This window comes from Seriola lalandi, unplaced genomic scaffold (assembly GCF_002814215.2).
Source record: "Seriola lalandi dorsalis isolate HSWRI2012SDOR001 ecotype SW California unplaced genomic scaffold, Sedor1 jcf7180002054682, whole genome shotgun sequence".
NCBI lineage: Eukaryota > Metazoa > Chordata > Actinopteri > Carangiformes > Carangidae > Seriola > Seriola lalandi.
The window spans coordinates 1339735-1350921 of record NW_019525235.1 but is presented as its reverse complement, the minus strand read 5'-3'; the positions used below and the strand labels follow the sequence as shown (position 1 = coordinate 1350921).

The following is an 11187-nucleotide window of genomic DNA, read 5'->3' as shown; positions in this document are numbered from 1 at the left end:
ACAGACTCATGTATAGCATAGCCCCCTTTTGCATATAGCTTTAGATGAAGAACTAGGCACAGACAAAATCAAGGATTAGGAGTACACATTTGTAACGATATCTGCAACAAGAAAATGAATTTCATGGTAGCCTGGTGACAGCATGATCACGTGTTTCCCTTGTATAAACACCACAGTCAGTTTTGCTATATGACAGGTACAGTGCTGTCTAATGTTAGAAAAAAAAGTAAAGTAAAAGCAGTTAAGGATGAGCATAACATATAAATTGTCTGTGTGGGCAAAATTCTTCTGTGAAGGAAAGCTCTGGTACAGATTCACCATTTGTTGACCTCATCCTAATGTAGTTAATGGTTGACCTCAGTTGACTAAAGTTGAAATCAGGTCAGTCATTATCTCAGTCAGACTGCTTTTTGGTTTTACCTCTTCTCATCGACCACGTCCCACATTTAAGTTTGTCCAACAGCAGTGACATACAATTACTTTACACTGTAATAGTGCTAGTAAAGTAGTGATATTCGACTTAGCAGCATGGCCGGTACTATAATAAGACCATCATGGTGAGATACAGACAATCCAACATCATCATCAATCTGAATTCTTCCACTTGATTTACCCTCTGAATGAGTTCATCTCTTGTTGCACTTGCATCATACCGGTCCCTCCTCACCCGTGAGTTGGAGCCTAATTTGTGTGTCCTGCGGGGCTGCCACAGTTTAGTCTCGACAAGTTGGTGGCTTCCATCAGTCCCTGTGGCCTCGCAGGTAAAGAGATGCTCATCGAGGGGTTTGACTGAGGAGAGGAGGCAGGGAAGCCTCCCCACGGAGCGCTCTCACATCTCCCCCATTTCCAGTTACCATGACATTACAGCTTAAGGCTAGCCAACACAGGGCATCAAGGGGCTAACAGTATGCCATATGGGTACACCAACACAGATGTTCAAACATGGAAGGCAAATGATGCATTAAACACATACAGTATTGTAGTCAGTTGTTAGAAATGGGTTTCTAAACTGGAAAGGAAAACAGACATAGACACAGCAGTCCGGCATTCACAGACAGAAAACTGTAGGAAAGGGCCAGATATTCTCATCCTCCCTTAAACACCCCCATGGACCTGTAGTAGATAAGTCGGTGAATGATTATACAGAATGGGGGGACGATTTGATTATCTGTTTCATTTAAAATAACCTGCTGCCTCTTATTTCCTGATACTTACAACTATCAGTAGTATATGCAGAGTTGGCAGCACCATTTTGTTGAAGATTATCTCTCTCTGTGAAACTTCCTCATATTAAGTGTCTAATCTACATAAATACATAATAATTCATGGCAAACACTTTGCAGATAATTCTAACCGTTCATAGGGTAAACAAATGAGCTCAAAGAAGGGTTTGTCTTTCCCTGGGGCTAACAACATGGGTAGCATTTTCTGTTCAGTGGGTTCGTATCCTGGATATGAACAATGAGTGGTTGTAGTAAAACTGAGTAGTAAAAATCTGGGTCAGTTAATTTTTTTACAGGCGGCTGTGCAAAAAGTTGGATATAAATTTCAAGGGGCTTTTATTGGTCAGTTAATTGTAAATTCTCAGATATACTCACATGACATATCTAATGGCAGAGACACAACTTCATAATTGCTTTTTGTGTAACATACGGGACAATATGTATAGAAAGTACACAGAACATTATGACCATATAAAGTACAATATGTCAACCCATGTGAGAGAAATGCACTTCATAAATTCCTACTTGCTCCTGAGTGAATCTACGAGGTGTTTACCTCTTTTAAACGTCTGAGAGTCAATAAAGTGAGTTGTGGTGACACAGGGAGCAGAGCAGCTGATCTCTCAGGATGTAGTTTCTGATGAAACCTGGTTGAACATCCCTGGAGGCCAGAAGCTCCACGTTGAGCCTAGAGACTGCAGGAGTTGCATCAGACACATGAGATGCATGTGCACCTGTGCGTGCACACGTTATCACAGAGAAGGAGATATCATATAGGCGTAATGCATATTTGACATCCAAAGCTTTCACCGTGTACTGTAGACAATACTCACTGTGAAAAGTATGCATTGAGCAATGTGGATAGCTGACATTGCTTTTTTGAATCATTTGCTGCTCTGGTAATACACACTTATATTTCATTTTCAGTCACTCCACTGCAGCTTTCCATCTAGAGTTCAGTGGAATTAACAAATCTACTAATACTAAACTCCATGGTCCCACTGAAGGTAATATTTAACTTAACCTTCAGCAAGTTAACTTAACAGTTGATCATAGCACATTCAAGGTCTAACTAAATCTCCCAAAAAGTTTTCAAACTGCCTCACAATCCATTAACAATAACATATAGTATGCATATGTATATGTATGCACTAACCATGGCTGAACTATTTTTACATTTGACAGTTGCGCTTTTCATGTAGAATAAACTGCAAACTCCCCTCGAGCTATAGATTATCCCACTTCCCTCTAAGATTTTAAAACTTTCCAATCAGATGTGTCTTTTACTTCCTGATATTGATTTTAGTCATTTTAGATGTGTTGCTCTTGCTTGCTGGTCGTATGGTTCTGTTTTTAGGCCTTTTAATTGCAATGAGATGACCTGATAGGTGTTAGTTAAATTAAGCTACTACCCGAGTTACTCCTTTAGGTTGAGGCTGGAATTGTAATGACAGTGACAAACCAGTTGAGACAATCATTTAATTTAATTGCATGGGAAATAAACCAGTGTTGAGTTTTGCATTGTGATTGTTTTGTGTTGAGCTGGTATGCTGTATCTCTTGTCTCTTGCAGACTTACAGCTTTATCATCTTTTATGTTTAGCTTTGTTAGCCTTCATTTTCAACAGTATTCATGTGATTCACAACACAAAACAAAGAGATCTGATAGAGCTGAGAGTATGATGATATTATTTGTGACACTGTTCAGACACTTCTTGAAATAAACATCTTTTGATAAACAGGAAATTAAGTGGCAGTAGATAAGAGTGGTATGTTTAGTCTTGAAAAGCAAAGCTTTGATTAGTTCACACTGACTCTGACTACAGCCTATCTGCAGTTTTGGTGATTTGACCATAGCTCTGAGAACATGGTGTTTATTCCCTTCGGGCGCACCTGCAGGCTGCACACTCCCACAGCGCTGTCAAGGCTGCAGTGACACTCCCCTCAACGGTGTGGCTGATGTAATGTGCCTGTGGCCTCATTAACAAAACACTGCAGCCAATAGCAGCAAGACAAGTTATGGCTCAGGGAAGGATTCTTCTCATTTGAAGAGCCATTCACACGGCTCCATGTGCTGCAACCTTGACTACTCAACAGTAATAATGTTATTTGCAAACCAAATTCCCCCCCCGCTTCCCTTGGATTTGGTGGGAACGAAGATAAACCAAGATAAAACATATCTGGAAAAGTATGGAGAAAAAAACAAAACATGAGCAGTACACATGTCTACATGTTTGTTATAAAGGATGGATTCACTGTTACGGCGAAGAGAAATACCAATAATTTGGAATTAAGTTTACAGTTTGATGACAAAAAAATGAAATTAACGATTCACCAACGATAGATTTGATCAGGAAAACTTTTATGTTTTGTGCCATAAAAGCTATATGACTATAAGAAAGAATAATTTTAATGATTTACTTCATACTAACAGCACTAATTTAGATGGTGTTTGTGAATGTGAATCTGTTTTGCAGTCATGTTCTTGTCATGGGGTTTTGGTCTGTGGGTGACAATGTTTGAGTATTCATATCTTGAACTAGACTAAAATGTGTGTGCAATGTTTCCTTATGTTGCAGAGGAGACAAACCTCCAGTGTTACCACCTACAAGGTTCAGTCCCTTCCAGTTTGTTACAAGTAAGACAGTTGTTCAAGTCTGCTTCTGCTCACCAATATTATATAAACAAACCATTGTCTAGTTTGCTTCCTCGACAAAATCCAGACTGGTGCGTTACACTTTGTTAGGAGATGGAGGGTTTTAACAAAGATAAACATGTCTAACTCTAATGTGAACTGTGGGTTTCATCACTCTTTTACCTTTGATACTTTCAGTCATGGTGAAAAAGCATTTGGTGCAATGCACTTTGGAACATCTACCACCCCTTTTGTGGCTCTTTTAAAAGTGTATGTTTGCTAATGGTCACCGAGTCTGAGGCATCCCTACCTCAACTGACAGTTTCATGTGTCGCTGCCTGCAGTAAAGCCAGTCTGTCAAACTGCCTTGTGGGAAAAGACTTTCCGCTGCGTTGTCTCACATAATTAACCCCATAGGCACCATCATGACAGCTACTACTGACTCAAATAAGAAAATGTTGTTCACAGTAGAATTGATGACTTGATAAGCACATGCGTTTAATGATTTATTTTTCTTATAAAATGAAAATGACATTTTTAACTCAACTTTCTTTCACCTTCTACCTGTGATACAGTATTTATCCCATTCTGATAACAGCCTGGGGATTACAAATTTTTAAGCAGGTGAAGTATTTGAACTGTATTCATATGGTAATTTGACATAACACAATAATATGCTCAGTATAACCACAGCTGTATTGTTTGTTTACCTGCATTAATCAGAAAATAAATCAAATTCAGAGGAACAAAGCTTCTTCTTAGAATACCAAGTGGAGCACATCATTAACCAGGATTACCAAACAGCTTGTGCATTCAACCTCACCCTTTTCTAAGAGGGTGGCAGTAAGGCACCATTTCTTTGCCAACTTCCTTTAAGGAAAAAAACGCAAATCAGCATTTTCAGTGTTGGGGGTGAAAGACTATACACATACACCTTTACCCTTTGTTTTTGGACTTTGATGCTCTCATGGAAGTTTTGGCAAATGTCTGTCCATACTGAATTGTATGTGTATAGTCTTTCACCCCCAACACTGAAAATGCTTATTTGCATTCAGTATGTGAGACAGACATTTGCCAAAACTTCCATGAGATCATCAAAGTCCAAAAACAAAGGTTAAAGGTGTGTGTTGTACTGCCCCAACAGGTGTAACAAAACTCACAGAAGAGTCAGAGAGATGCCAGTTTATGACAGTCCATGCACACCCACATTCCCAAGAGGAGGAGTTATCAAGTAAGAGGTCAAACACAAACTCATTTTGAAGACAATTCATCATGTTTATTTTTCTTTTTTTTTATTGGTCTTTGGCGTCAGCTGAATGTACAATACAATGTGATGTTCATGTTTTCTCAGACGACTCATCTGGTTTCTGAAGATACTGTTTGACAGCACTGACAATGGTCGATACTTCTGCCATGGCGCCTTTACCTGCAACAAAGTGAAGAGTCACTGGTTGCACAAACACCCTCTGCCGAGAGGAATGCATTGTCAGTCAGTGGCCTGGAAACACTGATTAAAATGATCTTGCAAGCCCTTGCGAACGAAAACACACTTTAATAAACATATTCCTTGTACATACACAGCGTTTGCATACCTGGATTTGTGCTGAGTCATCTGAGTGTTTTGTTCAGACAAAACCAGGGAATCAATGAGACAAAGCAGTCAGAAAGCTGGTATGTGCTATGACTTGTTATACAGTTAATGCAAACTACGTCAAATTAAAAGATTTAAAGAATAGAGAATTTATTAAGGCATGGCTTTGAGATTAGAAGTTATTCTAAATTTTCATTTGAACATTTTTAAGACTTTGTCAATTGATCACTTTTATATTCTTTTTAAAGCTATATGTACATGTATTTTGGTATGATTTTCTTCATAAAAATACTGTTTTTCTAAAATATCACATTGACATAAGTATTCAGACCCTTTGCTATGACACGTGAAATTTAGCTCAGGTGCCTCCCATTTCTCTTTATCATTTCTGAGATGTTTCTACACCTTGATTTTAGTCCCCCTGTTGTAAATTAAATTGATTGGACATGATTTAGAAAGGCACACACCTGTCTGTATAAAGTCTTACACATTACAATGCACAGCAGAGCAAACCCAAGCCATGAGGTGGAAGGAACTTCCTGCAGAGCTCAGAGAAAGGATTGTGTTGAAGCAATGATCTGCAGAGGGCTACAAAAACATTTAGTTCCATTGAAGGCGTGGTGGAAATTCCCATAATAAAGACTCACAAAGAGAAGAGTATCTCTCTGTGTTTTATTCACTTGCAAGTGTGAAACACAATCATCCGACTATCAGACTGTGTGAGTGCTGAGGTGCTCTCATACTGGCTATTTATACATTGAAGTACGGCTACCCAGACATGGGCAAGTGTAACTCGTCATGTTTTATCACACAGTCTGCCTCTGTAGCTGCACTTTTGGTATATAGAGCACTGTCCTTGCTAACTAATGGTCGAGACGGCTTAATTAGGACACTTTCTGCTTAACGAGTATGCTGTGGTGAGGTTGCGGTATTTTTTTAGATTTAGACCTAATATTGTATTAAGCAAGCCAAGATGTATGACTAGCATTTAAGATGTGTGCACTAAGTGTGTTATGTGGTCACTGGTGTGGGTAGCACACAAATGGATGTAATTCATGATGTAGGTATGTAGTGGCACAAGGTAATTGGTTAATTAATGACATGTACATGTATGGTAAATTAGATCATGGTTTAAAAAAAACCTAGGTCTTGGAAGGCACAAGGAAGACTCCATAATTTTCACGTCACTACCAGGGTCATGGAACGGGTGAAACAAAACAAATCACCCGAATTATCCATGGAGACCCTGGACTGACATCAATGTGTGTGAAAATAACACAATTAGATAGATGCCAAATCAGATTAGTTGGAATAAATGATTAACTCAAAGGAAAGAACCTGGAAATAATGGTGGAAAGTTCCCTAATTACATGAAAAAGGGGATGCCCTGGGGAATAAGTCCTGCAATAGGTGGAGATTCCCCAGGGCATTTAAAAAGATGTTTGTTGGACTCTACTTCAGTGTCTGTGTTCATGAACCAGCCTCGGTTTTTGCCTAAATTACAGTAAATCTTGGAATCATACTCAACTCTCTTATGGCCGATACACCCCTTGCAATATATGTTTGTATTGGGTTGAAATGAAAAGTTGCTCATGAAATTTTATCATGTTCTAATCAAATGCACAATATAATAAACTGACTAAAATGTTAAGTGGTTTTTTTCCAATCATAAAATAAGAGGGTTAGAGAGGTGCAGCATTGCTATGACAACATCTAAAGATTGGACTTATGTTTAGTCATGTTAAGCTGAATGTATGCCAGACCAATAGGTGTGCCAAATACTCAAATACAAAACAGTCCACATACAACACTAACAAGTGCAATTAAACAAATAGACTCTACAGTATACTGCCAGAAATTACTACAGAGAACTGCTCGTACTATATCTGTAAGGTGGGTACAGTGTATGAATGGTGTGCTATAGTCTGATTATTATGGTGTGAACACAGTACTGATCACATTTACACTAGCCCATGTCCCAGATGACATACCAGTGGTGTGTATCTGGCTTTCTGTTTACAGAGCATACTGAACAGGTTCATATGCCCTCCCACACATTTGCTGTTTCCTATGATTCATGCAGTCTCCTGCTCGGTAGTGATGTTTGTTCTGAAACTGAGGACATGTACCCAGGAAGTGCTCTTTGTTATTACAGAATAGAGAGTAAGCCTTGATTTTGCTCGTTTCTCTGCAGTTGAGGAGATTAAGTCTTTATTACAATACTTTGCGGTTCCCATGTGCTGTGTGAAATAGTGATGGTCATGCCCAACTGCTTCTTCTTATCAGTCAGAGGCCTTTCCTTTAGTTCTGTTAGTAGAGATATAGCTCAGTAGGGTCAGCTGTTGTGCACGGTTTACTTCCCAAAAGGCATCCTTCTACCTCACAACTTCTTCTTCCTGTCCTTCTCTGGGGGATCCAGAGGCATTTTCAACTCAGAGGGGATATATAATCATCCCAATCTTCTGTTCTGAGTCTGCCACCATGGTCTCCTCCCAGTGGAATATGCCTGGAATACCTCCACAGGCATCCTAGTAGGCTCAAACCATCTCAACTGGCGCCTTTCAATGCAAAGGAGCAGTGGTTCTAATCCAAACTCCTGCCTACATCTTCTTTCATGAAAAGTCATTTGCCCGGGGCACACTGGTGGGAGCCTAGTGCCTGGGCCTGCCAAAGGCTACAACAATGCAGGGTCCCTACTGTGGGGACCCACCACCACCCACAAGGATGGCCATAAGGATTAGGTGGACTGTCTGCCAAGTAGCAGATGAAGGTGGAAGCCTTGGTGTACTGATTCTGGGTTATGAAAACAAGGGAGTATATATCTTTTATCACACACATCTAAGGGTGGCACACCTTAAAAGAAGAACAAAAAGTTTCCAAATAAGAAGGGGTGGGCATTCAAAAACTTTCTTAGAGCATTTCTCTTTATATTGCAGCAACTAAAGTGTGCCCTATACTGCATCCGTAACCACACCCAACAGAGATGATATAATGTACTGACTCACCCTCGACTCACTTCTACATCACAGCAGCAAAGTGAGAAGTTAAACCACAGGAAGAGGATTTTCAATAAGTTGCTCTTTAAATCAACAGCGACAGTCCACTTACACATATGGAAACCATATTTTATAAAATAACTGCTGCAATTCTTAAATATCCAACTTTTATACAAGGGTAGATATTTATCTGGGTGCAGTGTGACTTGTTGCCATCTTCTGCTCATTTATATTCAAAAGACTATCATGCAGTTACAATCTATGTAATAGAAATGTGAATAATGAATGTATTCTAATTGTTATGGTCAAACCAACAGGGTCCTGCATTGTGGGATTTTATAAAGGTGAAAGAAAATATTGGTAGATTTTTTAACATCTTAGGTTTTTTGTGGTATCAAAAACCTACCTTCATCTCCACACACTAGCTTCTTAGCAATGCAGGGGATTTCCACATAACCAAACTCCTTCAAACTGGATACCTGCCGGGCTGTAATGGGATGTTGCCACATAGCCGTATTCATTGCAGGGCAGAAGAGGAGAGGTCGACTGGTATCCCAGGCTCTTACCACACACGTCTGCCAACATAGAAATCAACTCGGAAATAATTTCAGAGAAATCACAGAGAGTGTTATTTGCCAAAACAATTCGTAAGTAATCAGATACAAATGTTCTCACCAACAGATTGTCACAAATGCCATTAGCAACCTTTCCAAGAGTGTTGGCATCTAGGGGGGCAATGACAAGTAGGTCTGCCCAGCGCCTTAGCTCAATGTGTAGCACAGGGTCAGATCTCTGCGTCCACATCTAGAGTAGAGACATGCTGTTAGGCACACAACTAACAAAGGCGCTTACTTCCTGACTCCTATTCTGGAATGCATGATACTTTAGACCAGGATTTCTCAATGTTTTCTGACCCTTGATCATGTTTTTATGTTTCAAAGTTCTTATGAGCTCAGCAACTGGAAAGCTGTCAAGTGAATACTCAACTCATGCCACACTTAAATTTAATCAGTGTGATTTTGAGTATGGTATTAGTTTAAGTTTGAATTTCAAGAGCATGAAATAAGGGATTATAAAGTTATGATATTGCGTATCTATTTAATTTAATTTATAATTTATTAAAAATACATATCATTCAGATATACATTTTTGAAATTTTCCACAATCCCATCTGTTTATCATTGGCACCAACTTTGAGAAGACTGTAGTGGTTTACTAGGACATTTGTAAAATTCATTGTTACCTCCCACTCATCTTTGTCACTGTAGATTTTTACTGAAACCTCTGCAGGATTGTAGAAGTGCTTGGCATGCTCCGTAGTGATCACTCTTACATCGACCTAAACCATAAAACAAGACAGAGACATTCATTGGGATTTTTTACAAGCACCTTTTAGTTTTGCCACAGTGCTGAAGAGTTGAAAAACGGAAAAAAAGACACCTAAAAACGGCAATTGACGGATCTTTATCTTTCGTATCATTCTATCTCTGTCCATTTTATGGGTCTTACACTTTAACATATACCTCAGCAACTCTCAAAGAACTGTGTGGTTAGATGTATGCAATAACACTGGGCCTATAGTTTCAACTGCTATAACATGTTTTTGCAACATATGACCAGTATCCAGCAGCATTTTTTGCAACCTCTGTATCGTCATTTTATTCTTTGCTATCATCATACTATACATTCATTACCATGTGTAATAACCAGTTTGAGTTTCTTAATTCCCAAGCTGCAGTTATAAAAGCTCTCACTCTCTCTCATCGTGAATTTCCCTTGAAAATATCACAGATCATTACACGGCTAAATATCTCTCAAACTGGTTGTTACTAAGACCAACATCCCACTTTTCTCCCCTCACAAAAACAAGCAGTCACTTCAACAATTTAAAAGCAAACAGTGGCTGCAGATGCTGAACACTGATGACTGGTCCACTGTTGTTTTACAAACAATCAGTACACCAATTATTTGGTTCATATTTTATCCCTCTGCTCCCTGGAGCATCATCCAAACGTAGCTGTGGAGTAGCAAAGGGTTTCATTTTAACTTAGATGAAAGACATATTGTTAGTTGGACATGTTGGTAGAATAAATATTTCTGTCTAGGGTAACATGTTATCTATTATAAATACAATTTAGAAGTATATGAAATAATTTATTTATATTACTATGCAAATACAACATAGCTATGTCTCCCTGTATAGCAGTGCACTAATACATACAACACTGCTTTTATTTTCTGCATCGCAAAAACATTTAATCTATACATTGGTGTGTGTCATACCTTACCTTCCTTTCTGACACTTAACATTTTCAATACTGTTTAGTTTCCCACTGACACTGACTTTTTAGGTGTTTCATTAATATGCAGTTTTTGCTAATTCTGGTCTGCTGAGTCAACTGTCTGGCGCCACTGTTAGTTTAATTCCACTGTACTTTTTGAGGCTTTAAATGAAAACCACTATATCTAAGAGTATAACAACAGTACTGTAGCTGAAAAAAAGAACTACAATAAGAAGATTGTACTGCTGTGATGTTGTTGCTGTGGTTGTATTGTTACTTAACAGCTGCAACATCTCCATCTTGTGGCTAATGTGTGCCCATGAGTGCTCTGCCAGGCAGAGAAATAACTAATAACGTACGTATGGGCATAAAAAGTACTCTGCAAACGTTTTAGGTAATGTAGTGTATTATCCACTTCATTTCCTTCTATTTCAACATTCTAAATTGTTGTATGTTCTTCT

General features: G+C 38.8%; 1 protein-coding gene and 1 long non-coding RNA gene across 3 annotated transcripts in view; one reads left to right on the top strand and one right to left on the bottom strand.

The window, feature by feature from the left end:
* The first annotated feature begins 3801 nt into the window (after positions 1-3801).
* LOC147818191 (uncharacterized) lies at positions 3802-5433 on the top strand. Its single transcript, XR_015438229.1, has 2 exons — positions 3802-3860; positions 5002-5433. It is a non-coding gene; the product is annotated as an uncharacterized LOC147818191 (long non-coding RNA).
* ppcdc (phosphopantothenoylcysteine decarboxylase) overlaps positions 5112-11187 on the bottom strand; it is an 8473-nt gene continuing 2397 nt past the window's right edge. The window contains exons 2-6 of one of the 2 annotated variants that reach the window (XM_087178306.1): positions 9688-9783; positions 9120-9248; positions 8851-9019; positions 5916-6036; positions 5112-5283 (exon numbers count right to left, since the gene is read on the bottom strand). In XM_087178306.1, the coding sequence (XP_087034432.1) occupies positions 5939-6036; positions 8851-9019; positions 9120-9248; positions 9688-9783 (492 nt within the window). In that variant the 3' untranslated portion in view covers positions 5112-5283; positions 5916-5938. The remainder of the gene's footprint in view (positions 5284-5915; positions 6037-8850; positions 9020-9119; positions 9249-9687; positions 9784-11187) is intronic. The other variant, XM_023422482.2, reaches the window with a different exon arrangement.